Here is a 21,970-nt window from a genome sequence, read left to right as displayed (position 1 = left end):
TTTCCATTTGTTTACCAGAATGTTCATTATAACTTAAGACAAAATTAGTACATAAGCTGTAGTTATCTTAGTACAAACTAAATTATAAAAAGACTGAAGACAGCTATAAATAAGTGTTTCAAAGCATGGAAAAAAGGTCAATTCCATCAATGAAATTCTCAGCATCATTACAAAAAGCAATTACTCACTGGCAACCGGTTGTCTGAATTGTCAAAAATAATCTCCACAAAAGCAGAAATAACACGAGGACCAGTACCCTCCTAAAACATGAAAAAAATAAATGTGTCATTTAAGTCATGAAAATATCACAAGTGGTGTTTTCATATTCTTTAATTTTTAAAATTTAGTGCATGGTAACAAGCCTGATTCAATGGAGAAAAATTTCTATCAGACTAGTACATATTCCTCTTCCCAAAACAGGAAGGGTTAGGATAACAATACTCAACCAAATAGCTTTTTTTGTCTTTTTAGGGCTGCACTGGCAGCATATGGAGGTTCCCAGGCTAGGGGTTGAATCAGAGCTGTAGCCAATGGCCTACACAGCCACAGCAACACAGGATCCAAGCCACATCTTCGACCTACACCACAGTTCACGGCAGCACTGGATCCTTAACCCACTAAGCATCCTCATGGATGCTAGTCAGGTTCGTTAACAGCTGAGCCATGACAGGAACTCCACAACCAAATAGCTTTTGATTCTGAATTTAAAAATGAGAACTATGCAAGAGATGTCAAAGCTGGGCATACTTTTAGGTCCTATTCTGCAAACCACCTTATTGGAGTACAAGACCTCATAGCTACCCAATTCTACCTGTTTGCTTATATATAAAACACTCTGAGGCTTTTCTCCTACAGAACCACCTTAATGCTAAAAAGAAATCCTAACAAATCATGTGATAATTACTGTAACTGTCCTCTTTTTAAACATCTGAGATATCCTACATAGTTTTAAATCTATGGAAACATACACATTTAACATGTGTCACATTTAGATCAATTTGTGACCAAACTACTTACACACCAGATAATTTCTAGATTGTGAAAACTATCATTATGTACTAGTTCGATACAATGAAGAACAATACCTACAAAAGTATTTTTTTATATCAATCTGAGAAACCTAAAGAGATTCTTCTTTCTTTCTTTTTTTTGTCTTTCTGTCAATTCTAGGGCTGCTACCACGGCATGTGGAGCTTCCCAGGCTAGGGGTCCAATTGGAGCTACGGCTGCCGGCCTACACCACAGCCATAGCAACTCGGGATCCGAGCCGTGTCTGTGACCTACCCCAGAGCTCACGGCAATGCCAGATCCCCAACCCACTGAGCAAGGCCAGGGATCGAACCTGAAACCTCACAGTTCCTAGTCGGATTTGTTAACCACTGAGCCACGACGGGAACTCCAAGAGAGATTTTTCTACAGTGAATCAATCCTGATTACTGAACTAAAAATTCAAATTTGAGTTCCTGCTGTGGCTCAATGGGTTCAGAGCCCAACATGGTATCTGTGAAGATGCAGGTTTGATCCCTGGACTAGCTCAGTAGGCTAAGGAGCCAGCATTGCTATGGCATAGGCTGGCAGCTGCAGCTCCAATTTGACCCCTGGCCTAGGAACTTCCACATGCCACAGGTGTGGCTATAAAGAAAAAAAAAAAAAAAAATTCAGGAGTTCCTGTCATGGCTCAGTGGTTATGAATCCGACTGGAACCACGAGGTCGAGTGTTCGATTTCTGGCCTTGTTCAGCGGGTTGAGGATCCGGTGTTGCTGTGAGCTGTGGTATAGGTCACAGATGCAGCTCGGATCTGGCATTGCTGCGGCTCTGGCATAGGCCGGTGGCTACAGCTCCAATTGGACCCCTAGCCTGGAAACCTCCATATGCCGAGGGTGCGGCCCTAGAAAAAGACAAAAAAATTCAAATTTAAGACTGGGAGAAAAAAACATAATGGTTTTAATAAAACCTTCTTCAAGTTCTGGTGCAACAGGATCAGCAGTGTCTCTGGAATGCAGGTTCAATCCCCAGCCTGGCAGAGTGGGTTAAAGATCCAGTGGCATAGGTCACAACTGTGGCATGGATCTGACCCCTGGCCTGGGAGCTCCATGTGCCCCAGGGCAGCCAAAAAAGAAAAAAGAAAACCAAAAAACCAACCTTCCTAAGCCGGAGGTACTGTTGAGATATATTGAGATCTCTCACTTTCTGGCCTTTTTTGGGGGCTTTTTAGGGCCACACCCACAGCATATGGACGTTCCCAGGGTAGGGAGCCGACCTACACCACAGCTGGATCCTTAACCCACTGAGCAAAGCCAGGAATCAAACCTTTGTCCTCATGGATACTATCAGGTTCATTACCACTGGCCCATGAAAGGAACTCGTACTTTGCAGTCTTAAAATTATAAACCATGCTTAAAAACCAGAAAGATAGGAGTTCCATCATGGCGCAGAGGTTACTGAACCCGACCAGTTAGGAACCATGAGGTTGCGGGTTCAATCCCTGGCCTCGCTCAGTGGGTTAAGGATCTGGTGTTGTTGTGAGCTGTGGTGTAGGTCACAGACACGGCTCCGATCCTGCGTTGCTGTGGCGTGAGCTGGTGGCTACAGCTCTGATTAGACCCCTAGCCTGGGAACTTCCATATGCCACAGGTGAGGCCCTAGAAAAGACAAAAAAACAAAACACATAAAAACAGATAGCATTTTATCACAGCTTTTTATGCTTTCTTATCCTAAAATTATTTTATTATTCATAATTATCTATTTAAAATTCTAACAACTGTCATTAGTATAAATATACTGCCCTTCATATGAGAAAATGTTACCATTTAAGTACAAACATGGTTAAAAACAACTTTACGTTGTTTAGTCTGCAATGGTTGCTTCTCTATACTCCCAATTAACTTATGATCCTAATTCTCAAAGTTTCTAATTCCCAACTTAACTCTTTCCAGCAAACCTGCTTTCAGACCCTTACCAGACCATACTTTTAATAAAGAAGAATTTACATTTATCTGGAAGACATATTCATTCAAAGGAACTTGTACAATATTCTTAATTACCATTATATAAAAATTAAGTCTTTATCCTGTATTAATATAGTAGGCTAAATTTCACAGCAGAACACCACACATTAAAAGAGAGACTGACTGCGTCATGGTCACAAAGGATCTGAAACTTGAACAAATAACTGTTTACCAGAATCGACAATGTATTTTTGGAAGTATTTAACATCAATAATGTGTTAAAGCAGCCTCACTCACATGCAGCAAAGCCAATCGCTGTTCTGGACGAAGATGACTAAATTCATCACTGAGAACAAACTGAATTGCTAGAAATACAAAAATAATTATTAGTACAATCTATAAAAGGATTTATGCCCTATTCATAATTCCCATACTTTCAGAGAATACAGTGTATCAGGTAATGAATGATGTAGATAAAGTAGATTACTTGTTTCATATAAACAAAATAAATGCTGAAAATCTGCCTATACGTCAGACTAATTGGCTAGGAAATGATACTAAAAAAAATTAACAAGTTTTTTACTGAAACAAAATAAAAAGAGAACACTTAGAAACACAAAAAGATAAGCATAACTAAGGTATACCTCTTGATCAAAGTATACACTGGTTAGGCTTCATGCTATATTTGCTTTTACTTACTAAAAATAAAGGATATAAATTTTATTTTTTTGGCCATGCCTGCAGCATGCAGAAGTTCCCAGGCCAGGGATCAAACCATACCACAGCAGTGACAATGCCAGATCCTTAACCTACTGAGCAGGGAATTTCTAAATTTTGAAATTTAACAAAATAGGATAAATTCCTATATTCTTAATAGGATATCAAGAAACCTTTGACACTATAAAAAAGAATATGTGTATATATGTGTATCCTCTCCAAGAGATTATGAAATACTTCCATTCCAATACTACTTTTCTCACCATCCCCAAATTACAACCAGTGATGGGGTATAGAGTACTATTTAGATTTGTGAGCATAGAAGGGATAGAACCTTTGCTATTACTAACCCCCACCACCTTTCCTCAAACACTAGTCCAACTGAGAGGTCCAAAATTTTTCCAACCTACTCCTTATACAGTCCGATTCTGTTAAAATATTTTTTCTCTTCCAAAGATTTGCTGGAGTTCCCACTGTGGTATAGTGGGAATGAATATGCCTAGTATCCATGAGGATACAGGTTCAATCCCTGGCTGGCTCACTGGGTTGGGGATCTGGTGTTGCCATAAGCTGTAGTGTAGGTTGAAGATGCACCTCAGATCCCGAGTTCCTGTGGCTGTGGTGTAGGCCGGCAGCTATAGCTCCGATTTGACCCTTATCCTAGGAATTTCCATATGCCATGGGTGCAGTTCTAAAAAAAAAAAAAAAAGAAGTTAACAGAAGCATTACTATTCTTAACTGCATTTTATCTTTAGAGATAATTTTCAAAGCTCTATTTACTATTTTCAAATCAACAACTGTCTTTGTCGGAGCTCCCGTCGTGGCTCAATGGTTAACGAATCCCACTAGGAACTATGAGGCTGAGGGTTCGATCCCTGGCCTTACTCAGTGGGTTAAGGATCCGGCGTTGCCATGAGCTGTGGTGTAGGTCACAGACGCAGCTCGGATCCTGCGTTGTTGCGGCTCTGCCGTAGACCTGCGGCTACAGCTCCAATTCGACCCCTAGCCTGGGAGCCTTTATATGCCACGGGGGCAGCCCAAAAAATGGCAAAAACAAAACCAAAAACTGTCTTTGCTGAGTCTAAAGTTTTTAAACCCCTCCATCTTTTATTAAAATGATTGATTTAAATCAAAGAGATGAGTCATTTTCCAAAACAATATTAACTATTCTACTGCACTCATATTTTCCCTCTCTCCCTCCCTACATACATTTACATTTATATACAGCACCCAAGTTTATTTTATTATTATTATTATTTTTTGTCTTTTTGCCATTTTCTTGGGCTGCTCCCGTGGCATATGGAGGTTCCCAGGCTAGGGGTCTAATCAGAGCTGTAGCTGCCGGCCTACGCCAGAGCCACAGCAACTCGGGAACCGAGCCGCATCTGCGACCCACACCACAGCTCACAGCAACACTGGATCCTTAACCCACTGAGCGAGGCCAGGAATTGAACCCGCAACCTCATGGTTCCTAGTCGGTTTCGTTGACCACTGAGCCACAACAGGAACTCCAACACCCAAGTTTAGAAAGCACTTCTATAAGTATTATCTCATCTGACTCTGACTACTGATCTCAGGTATAAGGTAGGCAGGGCAAACATCTGTCTTTAAAATAAAGTAGTACTTTGAGAGATTAAGTATTTTGTCGTGTCGCATGGCTAATTAATCACTAGAGTAGAACTCAGATTCTTACACTCTACATTAAAACCCTGTTTTCTGGTGTTTCATGAGGACATAACCTCAGATAAAACTACCTTAAGATACCCAGGTCTCACTATATTTAGAATTCGAAAAATAATACCTACCATAAAAGAAGTTACTTTTTCCAGATCCATTTCTGCCCACTATAAAATTTCAAAAAGTACATGTTACATACTTTGTATAAAAGACAAAACATTACTGAAAGTATTAAAAAATATAAAAGGCAATTTTCTAACATCTTAAAAACTGAAATTAAATACAACAGAACAGTGAACAACAAAAAGTCAATGAAACAGTTTTAATTACCAAGTGAATGCAGCTTTTAAACAGACTTTTCTTAAAGAAATTTAGTTTATTGTTTATTCATTTTGCTCTTTCCCAATTATTAGGAGTAACTATACATACTACTTGATTTTCATCATTTATAATCATTACAATGGACATGTAGTTCTATTTTAACTGTATATAATAAAATATTTCTGACAATTTAAAGATTCACATAAAGCTAAAATTTTTAAATACTTAAATAGTCATTTAAAATTCTCAAACCAGGAGTTCCCATCATGGCTCAGCAGAAACGAATCTGACTAGTATCCATGAGGACTCAGGTTCAATCCCTATCCTCCCTCGGTAGCTTAAGCTTAAGGATCCAACATTGCCCTGAGCTATGGTGTAGGTCAGCAACTACAGCTCCAATTTGACCCCTAGGCTAGGAACCTCCATATTGAGCAGGTGCAGTCCTAAAAAAAAAAAAGACAAAAAATTATTTCTCAAACCATTTACATGTTGAACAGTTTCCAGTCAGCCCTATATATGATATACAGTCTCTCAGAATTGCAAAAATACAGACAACTCTAAAGCACTTGTTTTTACCACCTGAATTCAGAAATAAATAATTCTATACATAAAAGGATATCAAATATTTCCCACCTAATGAATTCATTTCAACTTTGTTTAGCAAAATTTTCATTAAGTCATGAACAACTATGCCACTCTCTCAATCTTGACCAATATCAATCTGGACCTGAACAAATTAGACTCGAAGCTATCACTTTAATCCAAAATAAATTCTAAAGAGATCAGAAAGTAATGAAGTTCTCTAAAAAAAAAAAAAAAAAAAAAAGGACGGGTGGCAATATAACAGACACAGAGGCCAGCTTGAAGGGAGCTTCCAACGGCTAAATCTAGAACAATTTAAGCACCAAAATAATAAGATGAATTATAAATTAGTGCTGGGGGATAGGGAGAATCATCCACAAGTCCATCCTAATAAATATATAAATACTAAAGAAGGAGGGCTTTTGCACAATAGAATACCAAGTGGTAAATGTGAAAAGAGTGCTGGAAACAGAAAAATCATCATTCTGTAAACATCGGAATAAAGGCAAGAACTACCAATAGATGCTAACTCTAAGGGGGAATTTTGATAAGTAGCGTAATATTTGATGGTCCAAAAATGTCTCCCCATCCCTCATAAGTTGCAAGGAAAATAACATTATACGGTGAGAAAAATTGGACACAACCTCTACTAGGCAATCAAAAATAACATCATCAATAAGAAGTAGATGAACAGCATGTGCCTTCAGATGTAATACGCTGAAAAGGACACATCATTTATGTAATACTTTTCAAAAATAACATCATAAAAGATAAAGAAAGGCTCTGGAAATGAGCCAGATTAAATAAGAGTAAAGAGACATGACAACTGGAGTTCCTGCTGTGGCTCAGCGGGTTAGGAGCCAACCCATCTAGCATCCATGAGGATGTGGGTTCGATCCCTGGTCTTGCTCATTGGGTTAAGGATATGGTGTTACCAGGAGCTGTGGTGCAGTTTGCAGATACCACGTTGTGTGGCTATGGCATAGATCAGCAGCTGCAGCTCCAATTTGACCCCTAGCCTGGGAACTTCTATATTCCGTGAGTACAGCCCTTAAAAGCAAAAAAAAAAAAAAAAGAGAGAGAGAGAGACACACACACACAAGACATCTAAATGCAGTAACCTGATCCTAACTAGATCTTGTATTAAAGGTGGGAAAATAGGAGTTCCCGTCGTGGCGCAGTGGTTAACGAATCCAACTAGGAACCATGAGGTTTCGGGTTCGGTCCCTGCCCTTGCTCAGTGGGTTGGCGATCCGGCGTTGCCGTGAGCTGTGGTGTAGGTTGCAGACGCGGCTTGGATCCCATGTTGCTGTGGCTCTGGCGTAGGCCGGTGGCTACAGCTCCGATTGGACCCCTAGCCTGGGAACCTCCATATGCCACGGGAGCGGCCCAAGAAATAGCAACAACAACAACAACAACAACAACAAAAGACAAAAAAAAAAGTCGGAAAATACTATAAAGAAAATTTCTGAGACAATCAACATACTTGGAAAAGAAATAATAGATTATTGTACTGATGTTAAATTTATTGCAGTTGATAATTATACTATGATTATATAATATCTCTATTCTCAGAAAATACACACTGAAATCACAGGTAAATGACCATGATATATACATACTTAAGTGCAAGAGTGAGTGCAAATGATAGAGCAAGTGGGGAAATACTAATGGTAACGACGTTAAATATTTAATAAGGAAAGATATTAAGAAATATATTATCTTGAAGGGGCAAAAAAAATTACTACAAACTTTTATCTTAAAAAGCATAGTTATATATAGATATGTATGAAACTAGAGTATTGAGAAAGACCCAGTTTACTGCATCCCCAAGATTCACCTGCCCTAACAAGGGTCTTGGTTGCCTGTCATCAGAGAAGCTAGCTTCCCAACATCTCAGGTTGTTTCAGCCTACCCTAGGGGTGCCTTCAGGTCTGTGAAAGCCCAAAGGTTACAGTTCCCCAGAATGACACAATCCAAAAGCATGGGGGAATCAACGCCCGATGTGATAAATCAACCAAACAGAGACAGGAGTCAGCATATAAAACCCTCTCCATTCCTCTCCCATTTGAGCTTTCTGAGGTGTGGTGGGTTCACAAAGTCTGTCTGAAGTTATACAATGTGGACCACAAGCCGGGTCTATCTTCTTTGTCAGCTATGACTGCTTTTCCCCTAGCCTTGCCCTCGGACTGCATCCTCCCATTAAAACCTTAGCAGCTAAGCAGACCCCAGGCTCTGTTTTCCAGAAAATCAGGATTAATACAAGTATAGATCATTAATATTAAGTCTCAACTGTAATCCTGGTAGAAGGATTACAGTTTAATTTTTTTTCTCAGTTTTTACGCTCTCTCATAATGTTCTATAACTTCACATACAGTTCTTTTGTTAGGTTAGAAAAGAGTATATGGTTCTTTCATCTGAACATCAGATATTCAAGTATCAGCAAGAGGTATCTGTCTTCAAATCTTGAGTTTTTTAAGGGTCATAATCATTAAACAAAGTAGTATGCTTTTACCAGACAGTTTTAGGATCAACCTCAGTCTATACTACTTCTGCTCTTTCTTACATGATTAAGAGAAGTGTTTTTAAAAGCACGTTAAGCCAATAAAACCATATTATATTTTTCATTTAAAACAAACGAAAGAACACTCGATAATTTCCTTTGTGACTACTGACAATCCTAATCCAAAGTAGTACAACAGCCATCTGATAACAGCTAAAATAAAAATACTTGATTGGGGAGTTCCCGTTGTGGTGCAGCAAGAAACAAACCTGACTAGGAACCTGGCCTTGTTCAGTGGGTTAAGGATCCAGCATTGCCATGAGCTGTGGTGTAGGTTGCAGACGGGGCTTGGATCTGGCGCTGCTGTGGCTATGCCGTAGGCTGGCTTGGTAGCTCTAATTATACCCCTAGCCTGGGAACTTCCATATGCCGCTGAGGGTGCAGCCCTAAAAAGCAAAAACAAAAGAAAACAAAAAACAAAAAACCTTGATAGGTCCTAGAGACATAATTTAATCATCCCAGATAAAAATGGCCATCATTTTCAGCCCATTTATAAAATCACAGCCAGTCTGCTCAATTTCAAATCCCTGGGTTCCACACTGGGGGATTTAACCAATGACAGACTGAAAATATTGGGGAGGGGGGCAACTTTCCAGAAAGTTCCAAAAAACAAAACTGGAATTTGCCACAAGCTTGTGGCAACTGATTTACACAGTATTTACACTGCATTAATAACTACTTACAGGAGTTCCCATTGTGGTGCAGTGGAAACAAATCCAACTAGGAACCATGAGGTTGTGGGTTCGATCCGTGGCCTTGCTCAGTGGGTTAAGGATCTGGTGTTGACATGAGCTATGGTGTAGGTCAAAGACAGGGCTCGGATCTGGCATTGCTGTGGCTCTGGTGCACGCTGGAGGTTACAAATCTGATTGGACCCCTAAGCTGGGAACCTCCATATGTCACCAGTGCAGCCCTAAAAAGACAAAAAAGACCAACAAAAAAACCCACCACTTACATAGCATTTACATTGTATCATAAGCAACCCAGAGTACATGCAAAGAGACTTAAGATTTTTTAAAAAGTTTTATACAAGGGATTCAGCATCCCAATACCAAGGGACAACTGTATACATTTAAGGAAATAAGTCTAGTAATTACTCATTTTTCTCCAAATCTAAAGATTTTCTGATTGATGACAATTAGAAGGCACTTTTAATCAAAATGTAAAACTCAAATACAATCATGCCACCTTATGGGACACCAATTTAATGAATGATTCTTCAGTAGGAAAGACAGGGAGAAAAGCATATTTTCTTTATTTCCAAATACAAGGTTGCAATTGACACATCCAGAGCAGGTTTCTTCTCTGCCGTCAATTTTAAACTTTTATTATTTATTTACTTAATTCAAAATAAAGTATGATTCTCAAAGTTTTTCTGAGAACATCAGCATTAACTGTTCACCCTTTATTGATTTCTATACCAATCTCACCTCACCCCAAGCTATGGACTGAATTGTGTCGCCCCCTCAAATTCTTATGTTGCATCCCTAACTCCCTATGTGAAGCTTTTTGGAGATGGGGGCCTTTGGGAGGTAAATGTGAGGTTAAGAGGGTGGGGCCTTTTGGGGGGGATGAGAGGGAGAGGCTCAAAGAAGGTCCTGTGAGCGTGAGGGGTAGGGCCTCCAGAAAAGTGAAAAAATTAATCCCTGTTGTTTAAGCCACCTAGTCTCTGATATTTTGTTATGGTAAACTAAGCAGACAAATATACCAATATACTCTGTAAGGAGGACACTGTATAGCATAAGTCTTTGTCAACAGCACATTCTATGCTTTTCTGGGGCCTACAAGCACTCATTTCAAAACATTTTTGCTGTCTGTATCAGCCAAACGGAACATTATCATCCAAAGAATTTATGGATTAGATATTACGTTGCAAGGCAATCATAATTAGCTTATCCTCACACAACTGCTTTCTCATTTAATTTTCCCAACAGCCCTACAAAATGTGTATCATTATCTCCACTGTACAAATGAGAAAACTGAAGCACCTCAGGGAGTGAAGTTTGAAGAATACATGGCAGCATTGGGATTTGAATCCCATTGTTATGATCCAAAGTTTATGATCTTCCCACACAAACACACAACATGGCTACCGAATAAAAACGAGCAATTTATGATTGCCTTATCCAATATTTTAAATGTATAAAGAAAGCAACTTCATCAGTGCAAATCAAAGAAAAGTACTTTCACAGAGAAAAAATACATATAAGTGTACATAATATTCAAAGACAGGTCTTGTCTGTAGCCTAATAGAGGCAGAATTTAAATGTCTGTATAGATTGAAATCTCGAGTAAAACCATGAACACTTACCAATAACATTATGTTTTGAACTGAAGGGGTCTACAATTGTTTGATCTCTGTAACTTCGAAATCCCTGGATAATAACCTGATAAATAAAAAAGGGATTTATCAAAACACACCCCAAAAGGAATAACTTCTATTTATTTATTTATTTATTTATTTATTGTCTTTTTGCCATTTCTAGGGCTGCTCCTGTGGCATATGGAGGTTCCCAGGCTAGGTAGGGGTTGAATCGGAGCTGTAGCTGCCGGCCCAAGCCAGAGCCACAGCAACGCAGGATCCAAGCCGCGTCTGCAACTTACACCACAGCTCACGGCGACGCCAGATTCTTAACCCACTCAGCAAGGCCAGGGATCGAACCGCAACCTCATGGTTCCTAGTTGGATTAGTTAACCACTGAGTCACCACGGGAACTCCAGGAATAATCTCTAAACTAACACCTTTTTGCACACCTTTCAGTCCTGGTTTCTCATTTAATGCAAGATAATAAGGTTTCCATTTCAGAGAAGAAAAACTCATTTTGGAAAAACGGTGATTTAAAAAAAAATCAGTAACCACTGCCAATGTTGCTTTTTTAGGAGCGATAATTAATAACCTGTTAGGAAATTCTCAAAATCAAGCACATTGTCCAAGGTCCGTAGGAACACTAAGCATTACAAGGCTGTAGTAAAAGCACATCAAACTTGCAGACCGGCCCCAGCTTTCCTGGGCGTCCCTGCCAGCCACACTCCGGCCCAGCCAGAATGAGCATCCCTTTCGTGGAACCGCTGCTCTGAGGCCAACACATCCGACAAGAGAAACTTCTCGCAGAGCGTGAATGGGTCCATCTTTGCGGTGGACTCCAGCGCGGGAAGACCATTTTGACAGAAGTAAACAACGGAATGAGGAGGCACTACGCACCGTGCAGGAAGGAGGAGCCTTCTCACTTCTTGGCTAAGTCGGGGAGGAGCAAACCCCCAGTTAGGCTGACACCCCAGAGGCGCCCCCGGACTGGGGAGACCCCACCACCACCACCACACACGCTAAAGGCCCTCGCGGAGCTGCCCAGGGCCGCAGGACGAAGCCTCTTCCCGTCCCGGGCCTCTCCCCGTCCCGGGCCTCTCCCGCCCCGGCTCACCCGGGAAGACCTAGTGCCTCCAACAAGCCCGCCCCGCCAGTCCCTCCACCCCTCTCCCCGAGCCCGCCCCCCTCAGGCGAGCGCCCTGCAGGGCCGCCTGGGCTGCAGGGAGGAGCCCCACTTCTCCGCGGCCCCTGCGCTAGTGGGTCGGCCCTCTCCCCTCCCCCACACTCCCTGTCCAGCCCCGCGTCCACCCTGCGGGGAGATGTGAGAGGCCGCGACATCCTGGCCTCAAGGAGCGGTCCTCACGAGCCCGTGGCAGGGGAAAGGAGGGACGCATAGACCTCACCTGCTTTATGTACATGGTTCCGGGCGCTCCTAGCCGGGGAGACGGCCTCCGCCGCAAAAAGCAACAGCGAGGGCGCGGGGTCTGGTGAGGCGCCTAGGAGACCCCTCCCCCCAGAGCGCCGCTCGCTCCCCTCCAGCCAAACAAAATGGCGGCGCCCGCGGAGGCGGAGTCCGCGCCTCGGACGGAACCACCCTCGCTACCCCCACGGAGCGTAGGGGGAATCAGGGTTAGGTCCGCTCTTTCTTTTTGGCAAAAGGAATCTTCTACGATGTCTTCAGGTGTATTTCACTTGAGTCCTCAATTTTTAGCTGAACTTTTCTGGAGAAATTGTCGGAAGTTTCATTCAGAAAAGCCTCGATCGTGTGGTTGGTCCGTATTTCCTCCGAGCTCAGAGATAATGGTTGCGGCCAGAAGGGGGGAAAGGTTCGGCGCCAAAGCCGAGAGCTAGAGGCGGAGGGCCAGTAGCGGTGCGGGCCGGAGGTCACGTGGTCTCCGACTGTATAAAAATGGGAAGACACCGCTCCTATCCCCCTCCTAACCAACGCCGCGCGCGGGCCGTGCCAGTTCCCCAAACATGCTGAATGCAGGATCCGGAGGGAGTTCGGCGAGCAGAATTCCTGCTGTTCCATTATTCTCTCTTACTCGGGGACTTTTACAAATTTAGAACGGCTCTCAATGGCTCTAGACTGTCCACTCGCAGGACAGCCCCATGTAAACTTGGCGCTGGGAAATTAGTTGTAATAATATCATGGTTAATACCTCCGGAGCTGTTACTGCTTTATTTGCTATAAATCTAGGCAGATTGGACAACTGCAGCAACAAGATTTAGATAAGATTAAAAGCTCCCCCCAACCCCGCTTTTTTTTTTTAACAGTTTGAAAGCTAAGAGGCGCCAGTGGCAACCGTTGGTGTAGCTGATGTATATCAATCCTAGGGAAAAAACCATTTGGTTAGAAATTGGGCCACTGTGAAATTACTTGCCAACTAAGTTGGTTGGTCCCTCCTCACCACCCCTCCCACTGCCCTGGGGCAGTTCCAGCCCTATTTACCGGATTAGCATCTCTATACTGTTGATTTCTAACTCTGGGATCATAGACACATTGATATTGAAGTTTTAAGCCTTCTTTACTAACCTATAAAATGAGGATAAAACCATTTTCATGTTTAGAATTGAAGAAACAATGCATAAGACTATTCTATTTACCTAAATTATAGAGGTATGTAGATGAAAGCATGGTGACCAAACATTTCTGATGTTCTTTACAGTGATGAGAGTTTTACTTCTTTAGACATACTAAGTGAATCTTATCCAATTGGTTTATATAACTTATACAGGCAGAAAAAAATAAAGATTAGTGAAAAACTAATATATAAAAATAAAATATAAAAGGTGATTTGAGAATTAACATTCTTGTATTATTTATTGTCTGTCTCTACTACAATATAAATCCAAGAGAGAAAGGGTTTATCTCGTTTCTGCTGTTTCTTTAGTAACTCATTCCTAGAAAGTACTCTAATTATTTAATGAAAAGTTTCAGGAGTTCTCTTACAGCACAGCAGGTTAAGGATCAGGTATTGTCACTGCAGCTGCTTGAGTTTCTTTTGTGGCATGGGGGTACAATCCTGGCCACAGGAACTTCCACATGCCTCAGGGGTGCCAAAAAAAAAAAAAAAAAGTTCAGGAAAGCAAAGTACTTATCTCAGTGCCTTGGCTCATTTATGCCCAGGGATATTTAAAGTCTTCAGGAACCCATCCCACCCACTTCCTATCACCATGGCAGCATCCTTCTCTTGTGGGAAGCATTTAACAGAATAGGTGGATGTCCTTTCACAGGGAGAAATAGTTCCTCCAAGTGATGCACTATCTGGGGGCAAAGGGACATTCCCAAATGAAACTGACACCATAAACCAGAAAACTACACAATGCCTACTTGCTCATAGTCAAACAAATGAGTACTGTAGTTTTTTGGGGTTTTTTTTTTTTGGTTTTTTAATCTCAGAACATCTCATTAACACATAGCATCACCTCCTTCAATATTTTTACTTTTTTCCCTCCACCCCGCCTTGGATTGATTCAACATGCTCCTCAATACACATTTGGGGGTGGGGAGGGGAGAGGTACTAACCGTAAAGTCTCTTTAAAAATGTGTGAACATAGGTTTAGCACCTGCCATCAGCCTTTATATGAGGCACTGCAGCTGCCGACCCACAGCAACCCCTGAGTGGAGACCAGGAGTGAGGCACTGAGCTCTGGGAAAACCCGAAGAAAAGGTCTTTGATAATTAGATATTTTTAGAAGATTTTAGAGCCTAATTCTTGCATGTCCTAATATCTAGAAAAACACTAAAATCCTTCCATGATGACTGATGTCTGTGGCTAGTAGTCACCTTCACGAGACCAGCAGCAAACTTCTGCAAAAAGGGTGCATGGCTGCAGGCGCCTCCCCCTTTCACTGTTGTGACTTTATATAGTGATAGTCCCCCTTTCCTTGTCCAGATGGCTCTGAAATATTGCCTCCTAGGCTGTAGTTAGTGGACAAAAGATGTCATGGTCGTCTGTGAGAACAGTCACTCCCAAGGGTGGGCCAGTGAGCCCTGAGGGAACTCAGGAAAGAAACAAAGAAGACTGGCCCTAGCTGAGGTGCATATCAAAGGAGTGATTCCAGCAAGCCCAGACCTTTATATCTTCCCATGGAAACTGGTTTTCTGTAAAGCTTTTTCTGTAAATCTGGTTACCCGTAAGTCTTTTGTTCCTACTACCTTCCCTTTGTTGTGAAAACATATATCCTAGCTTACTCCCTAGCCTCCATGGATTGGTTTCTCAGTGGTACCTGAGATGCTGTCTCCCCAGCTTAAGTCCCAATTGTACCCCAAATAAAGCTTAACTTTCAACTTTCATGTTGTGCATTTTTTTAAGTTAACAAGTGGAATCTCTTTATTTATTTGTGTATTTAATTTTTTTGCTTTTTTTAGGGCCACACCCGTGGCATATGGAAGTTCCCAGGCTAGGGGTTGAATCGGAGCTGCAGCTGCTGGCCTACACCACAGCCACACCAAGGCAGATCCAAGTTGTGTCTGTGACCTACACCACAGCTCACGGCAATGCTGGATCCTTAACCCACTGAGTGAGACCAGGGACCAAACCTGTGTCCTCATGGATACATGTTGGGTTCGTTACCCCTGAGCCACAATGGGAACTCCTGGAATCTTTCTTTTTTTTGTCTTTTTGCCTTTTCTTGAGCCGTTCCTGTGGCATATGGAGGTTCCCATAGGGGTCTAATCAGAGCTGTAGCCACTGACCTACGCCAGAGCCACAGCAACTCAGGATCCGAGCCGAGTCTGCAACCTATGCCACAGCTCATGGCAACGCTAGATCCTTAACCCACTGAGCAAGGCCAGAGATCAAACCTGCAACCTCATGGTTCTTAGTTGGATTTGTTAACCATTGAGCCACGATGGGAACTCCCTCCTGGAATCTCTTTAATCTTTAAACATATACATATAATAAGCATAATTGCTTATCTTTGTATGGCTAGCTCTTCACCAGCTTCAAGGTGCAATGAGTATGATCTCCCTTGAACTTTCCTCATTATGAAGTTGTGAGGAGCAAGGGTGCTTATTCCACCCTGGACTGGAAACTCAGAGGTCTTATGTTGACCTCATCCTACAAACTCCATAACCTGGACACATCATTTTATTACGTGACCTTTGTTTTCCTGTAATTAAAGTGGGAGCACTTTCTGCCCTATCAGGCAGCAGAGACCAGGACTGCTTCAACAGAGTCATGTGTGAGTAGGCTGTGTTGGACTTCAGAAGTCCCTTGTTGCATCCCATCTCTTCCAGTTGCTAATGAGACATGGAAAAGATTAACTTCTTGGAGCCCCTGTTTCCTCATCCATAAATTGGGGGTAATATTGTTACCTACTAAGACTTCTAAGCATATAAACTGAGATGGTTTATGTAAAACAACATGCACAAGAGATAATGTTAGCTATTTTTGTTCATAGTTAATAACCAAACTTGTATCCAGCAAGTCCCTGGGAAAAACGATGAGAGGATTAAGTACTCCAGGTGATAATTTGACAGAGGTAACTGTGGCCCTAAGCTAAGACCTTGAATGTGATTTGCTGAGTGCAAATGCTCTCCTTCCAGATGAAGACTAAAAAGAATGCATTTTAGTTCCTGTTGTGGTTCAGCAGTGACAAACCTAACTAGTATCCATGAGGATGCTGGCTTAATCCCTGGCCTCGATCAGTGGGTTAAGAATCTGGCGTTGCTGTGAGCTATGGTGTAGGTTGCAGACGCTGCTCAGATCTGGCCTTGTTGTGGCTGTGGTGTAGGCTGGCAGCTGCGTAGAAAGTAACATAATGTCTTTTATATCAAAGGAAATGTTTTTTTTTTTTTGTCTTTTTGCCATTTCTTGGGCTGCTCCCTCGGCATATGGAGGTTCCCAGGCTAGGGGTCTAATCGGAGCTGTAGCTGCCAGCCTATGCCAGAACCACAGCAGTGTGGGATCCGAGCCGCGTCTGCGACCTACACCACAGCTTATGGCAACGCTGGATCCTTAACCCACTGAGCAAGGCCACGGATCGAACCCACAACCTCATGGTTCCTAGTCATATTCGTTAACCACTGCGCCATGATGGGAACTCCTCAAAGGAAATTTTGGTTACTCCATTTTGCTCTGGTTTCGGCTGAAACACCCTCCTGTGACCACCCCCGCTTCTTTCCCTCTTCTCCCAGTAACAGTTTGTTTCAAATTAGCCAACCAAGAAGAATGTGCACCCTGACCTGACCAATGGGAAGGGGACAGGTAGATGACCTGTGTTAGGGATAAATAGAGAGGGTCTTTTCTTCTCTGCACCCGTGCTTTTTGAGTGCCTGTGCCCTTCTGCAGAAGTAAGGAACTTTGTCGAGATCTCCCCGTGTTCATGTGTCTCATTTTCCAACACTGACAATCCAAGTCATGTCCCCAACAGCCGTAACTCTGATTTGACCCCTAGTCTGGGAACCTCCATATGCCATAAGGTGGCCCAAAAAAGAAAAAAAAATTGCTGGATAATACTTGAATAATAAGCACCAATCTGTGTTTATCTCTTCTAGTAAAGATTCTACATCCAGCCCTGCAGCTGTTTCCTCTTGCTTAAGTGCTCTTTGTCTACTGTCAAGATCAATCTGGTTTTTCCAAGGACCTAACTGGTGAATTAAATGGGAAGCACCACCCCTCATCCTTTAAACCTTTGAGAGTGTCTCTCATTTCCACCATTTTCTCCAAGATGCAGTACTGCTTCTAATTTACAATCTTGGCTGGACTTAAGACAGTTTTAGGGGGCTACACTTGGTCTCTCCTACTGTAATGGTTTTTAGTTCATAGAACTAACCAGTGTGGGATTGTTACATGAAAACAAGACTCACCTCTAGGTAGGTGTGGGGCCAAAAGATACAACTAAGCCAGAGTTTTTATAGGCAAAATTTGGAGGAAGGGCTGCAGGGTGTGTGAACGTCCTCTGATTGGGTGGTGGTGTGGTAGCAGGGTGGTCCAGGAATCCCAATCATCAGCTTTCTGGTTTCAACCAGTCCAGGGTTGGGTTCCCCCCGCCCCCCCACCCCACCCCTCCTTAGTTCCTGTAGCAGAACTTGTAAATGCATGTCAGAGAGGATACATGTACTGTGTGTATATGTCGGAACCCTGCCCCGCCGCTATACTATCCTTTCTTGACGTTTTTTCTCTGTTTCTGCATTCTCACACTCCCTTAATTAGTAACTGTTTAAATTTGCCCTTTGGAACTCAGGGACCATCTTGGCAGAAGCCTTTCCCCTACAAACAGGAAAACAAAACAAACCAGGACCAAGAAAGGTGTGCCTTTTTTTGTTTTATTTTGTTTTGTTTTGTTTACCTGGCAGGGCCCCGCAGGGTTCTGCCCAGTTTCAATAGCACTCAAAAGATCTGGGTGTCCTCTTTTTCCCCATGGTTCAGTTACTTTGGTAACTTTCAGGGTCAGGTTGGAGGAATAGATACTAAATATGCTTGAAGGATGTATACACCTTGCTCAGGACCCAGCCTTCTATTTGGTTGGTGGGCTGTAGTGTGCGATCTGCCTAAAAGGATCTAGAAGCTGGATGAGGGGTTGTGATTTTCTTTCTTTTCTTTTTTTCCTTTTGGTGACCCTCACAGCAAGAGGACTTTCCCACGCCATGGATCAAACCTGTGGCACAGCAGAAACACAAGCTGCTGCAGTGACAACGCTGGATCCTTAAACTTGCTGCACCACAAAAGAATGCCAAGGTCATGACTCTCTATTGTGGTGACACACATCATGTTATGCTCACCCAAGCCTAAATCTAGCTTAGTACGTAAATGATGTTCTACCATCATTGGCTGCCTGTCCATCTCACTCCCAGAAACAACATGGTCTATTTGCTGTATCCACGGATCCCTATATTCATGGACTTCAACATAAGGCGAAAAATAGAAAATCCTACATGAAAGCATAGGAGTAAATCTTTGTGACTATGGATTAGGCAATGGTTTCTTAAATATGACAGCAAAAGCATAAGCGACGGAAGAAAAAATAGATAAATTCTGCTTTACCAAAAATTTTGTGCATTGGAGTTCCCTGGTGGCATAGCAGGTTAAAGATCAGATGTTGTCACTTCTGTGGCTTGGGTTGCAGCTGTGACACAGATTTAACCCCTAGCCTGGGAACTTCCAAATGCCACGGGTGGCTCCCAAAATTCAAAAACAAGAACAGGGGTTTTGTGAGTCGTGTGGCCACTGCCTCGGCCTCTGGGGCCTTTCAAGAACTCAGCCCTTCAATGCTGCTACCACAAGCCCAGCTCCTACTGCGGGCTACTCCAGCCGCACTCCAGCCTGCCAGAGACTATGCCACACAAACATCTCCATTGCCAAAGGCAGGCGCTGCCACTGGGCGCATCGTGGCAGTCATTGGTGCAGTGGTGGACGTCCAGTTTGATGAAGGACTGCCACCCATCCTAAATGCCCTGAAAATGCAAGGCAGGGAGACCAGGCTGGTTTTGGAGGTGGCCAAGAATTTGAGAGAGTACTTTAAGGATGATTGCCATCCATGGATGGTACAGAAGGCTTCGTTAGAGGGCAGAAAGTCCTGGATTCTGGTGCACCAGTCAAAATTCCTGTTGGGCCTGAGACCTTGGGCAGAATCATGAATGTCACTGGAGAACCTATTGATGAGCGAGGTCCCATCAAAACCAAACAATTTGCTGCTATTCATGCTGAGGCTCCTGAATTCATGGAGATGAATGTTGAGCAGGAAATTCTGGTTACTGGTATCAAGGTTGTGGACCTACTGGCTCCTTATGCCAAGGGTGGCAAAATTGGGCTCTTTGCTGGTGCTGGAGTTGGCAAGGCAGTACTGATGATGGAGCTAATCAACAACATAGCCAAAGCTCATGGTGGTTACTCAGTGGTTGCTTGTGTTGGTGAGAGGACCAGCGAGGGCAATGACTTATACCATGAAATGATCGAGTCTGGTGTTATCAACTTAAAAGATGCTACCTCCAAGGTAGCACTGGTGTATGGTCAAACAAATGAAATGCCTGGTGCTCAGTCTTTGGTAGCTCTGACTGCACTGACTGTAGCTGAATACTTCAGAGATGAAGAGGGTCAAGATGTACTGCTGTTTTTTGATAAGTTCTTTTGCTTCACCCAGGCTGGCTCAGAGGTGTCTGTTTTATTGGGCAGAATCCCTTCTGCTGTGGGTTATCAGCCTACCCTGGCCGCTGACGTGGGTGCCGTGCAGGAAAGAATCACCACCACCAGAAAGGGATCTATCACATCTGTACAGGCCATCTACGTACCTGCTGATGACTTGACTGCCCCTGCCCCTGCCACTACCTGTGCCCATTTGGATGCTACCACTGCGCTGTCCCATGCTATTGCTGAGCTGGGCATTTATCTTGCTGTGGATCCTCTGGACTTCACTTCTCGCATCATGGATCCCAGCATTGTTGGCAGTGAGCATTGTGATGTTGCCCGCGGAGTGCAAAAGATCCTACAGGACTACAAATCCCTCCAGGATATCATTGCCATCCTGAGTGTGAATGAACTTTCTGAGGAAGACAAGTTAACTGTGTTCCGTGCACGGAAAATACGGCATTTCTTGTCTCAGCCATTCCAGGTTGCCGAGGTCTTTACAGATCATATGGGGAAGCTGGTACCCCTGAAGGAGACCATCCAAGGATTCCAGCAGATTTTGGCAGCTGAATATGACCATCTCCCTTAACAGGCTTTCTATATGGTGGGACCCATCGAAGAAGCTGTGGCAAAAGCTGATAAGCGGGCTGAAGAGCACTTGTGAGGGAGTCCTTTCGGCAAATTAAGTACTCATCCTTTTTGCAGTCCCTCTCCTTGCCCCTCATGCAAACAGTTTTCTCTGTAGGCCATGAGAGCCTTGATTGAAGACATTGTATTCTGCCTGAAGAGTATTTAAGGTTTCCAATAAAATGTACATCCCTCAAAACAACAACAACAACAACAACAAAAAAAAACGAAAAAAAAACCCCCACTTTACTTGACTTTTTTTTTTTGGCTTTTCATGGTTCCACTTGTGGCATATGGAAATTCCCAGGCTAGAGTTCGAATTGGAGCTGCAGCTGCTGGCCTACACCACAGTCACAGCAATGCAGGATCCTTAACCTACTGAGTGGGTCCAGGGATTGAACTTGTGTCTTCATGGATACAAGTCAGATTCGTCTCCACTGCACCACAATGGGAACTCCCTGCTTGACTTCTTTTAATCAAGAAAAAACATATATTTCCTAATATGCAATAATAAAACAAATGATGACTGTGAAGAGGATTCTGAAGAAATTAAAACCGTAGTGTGGCGCAGTGGTTAACAAATCTGACTAGGAACCGTGAGGTTGCGGGTTCAATCCCTGCCCTTGCTCAGTGGGTTAAGGATCTGGCGTTGCTGTGAGCTGTGGTGTAGGTCGCAGACGCGGCTTGGATCCCGAGTTGCTGTGGCTCTGGTGTAGACTGGCAGCTACAGCTCTGATTCGACCCCTAGCCTGGGAATCTCCATATGCTGTGGGAGTGGCCCAAGAAATGGCAAAAAGACAAAATAAATAAATAAATAAATAAACAAATAAATAAATAAAAAGAAATTAAAACTAAAACAATTTGTAGTAGTTTTACATGGAAGTATAAGTTTTCGTGTACTGAGCTCATATTTGTGGGCATAATTGACACTGAAGTGCTAAAACTGTGGTATGCTATTTGCAGAGATATACTAGCTAATGAAGCTAATAAAGTCATCCATACAGATCAATGGAACAGGATAGAGAGCCCAGAAATAAACTAATGCACTTGTCTCAACTAATCTACAACAAAGGAAGCCAAAAAAATACAATGGAAAAAAGTTTATTCAATAAGTGGTGTTGGGAGGAGTTCCTGTGTGGCTTAGTGGGTTAAGAA

At 42.8% G+C, this 21,970-nt stretch overlaps 2 protein-coding genes across 2 annotated transcripts in view; one reads left to right on the top strand and one right to left on the bottom strand.

Moving 5' to 3' along the window:
* SMC3 (structural maintenance of chromosomes 3) overlaps nucleotides 1–12,681 on the bottom strand; it is a 39,580-nt gene extending 26,899 nt beyond the window's left edge. Inside the window, exons 1-5 of the mRNA XM_047760479.1 lie at nucleotides 12,518–12,681; nucleotides 11,121–11,196; nucleotides 5,472–5,510; nucleotides 3,247–3,314; nucleotides 189–260 (exon numbers count right to left, since the gene is read on the bottom strand). Of these exons, the coding sequence (XP_047616435.1) occupies nucleotides 189–260; nucleotides 3,247–3,314; nucleotides 5,472–5,510; nucleotides 11,121–11,196; nucleotides 12,518–12,532 (270 nt within the window). The 5' untranslated portion in view covers nucleotides 12,533–12,681. The remainder of the gene's footprint in view (nucleotides 1–188; nucleotides 261–3,246; nucleotides 3,315–5,471; nucleotides 5,511–11,120; nucleotides 11,197–12,517) is intronic.
* On the top strand, nucleotides 12,663–20,852 carry LOC125117006 (ATP synthase subunit beta, mitochondrial-like). The gene is given in 4 exon segments (XM_047762686.1): nucleotides 12,663–12,728; nucleotides 19,264–19,571; nucleotides 19,573–19,600; nucleotides 19,602–20,852. Coding segments are annotated over 4 exon segments (1,653 nt in total).
* Nucleotides 20,853–21,970: the final 1,118 nt, after the last annotated feature.

Source organism: Phacochoerus africanus, chromosome 15 (genome assembly GCF_016906955.1).
Source record: "Phacochoerus africanus isolate WHEZ1 chromosome 15, ROS_Pafr_v1, whole genome shotgun sequence".
NCBI classification, from domain to species: domain Eukaryota; kingdom Metazoa; phylum Chordata; class Mammalia; order Artiodactyla; family Suidae; genus Phacochoerus; species Phacochoerus africanus.
This window is presented reverse-complemented; position numbering and strand designations above follow the sequence as displayed.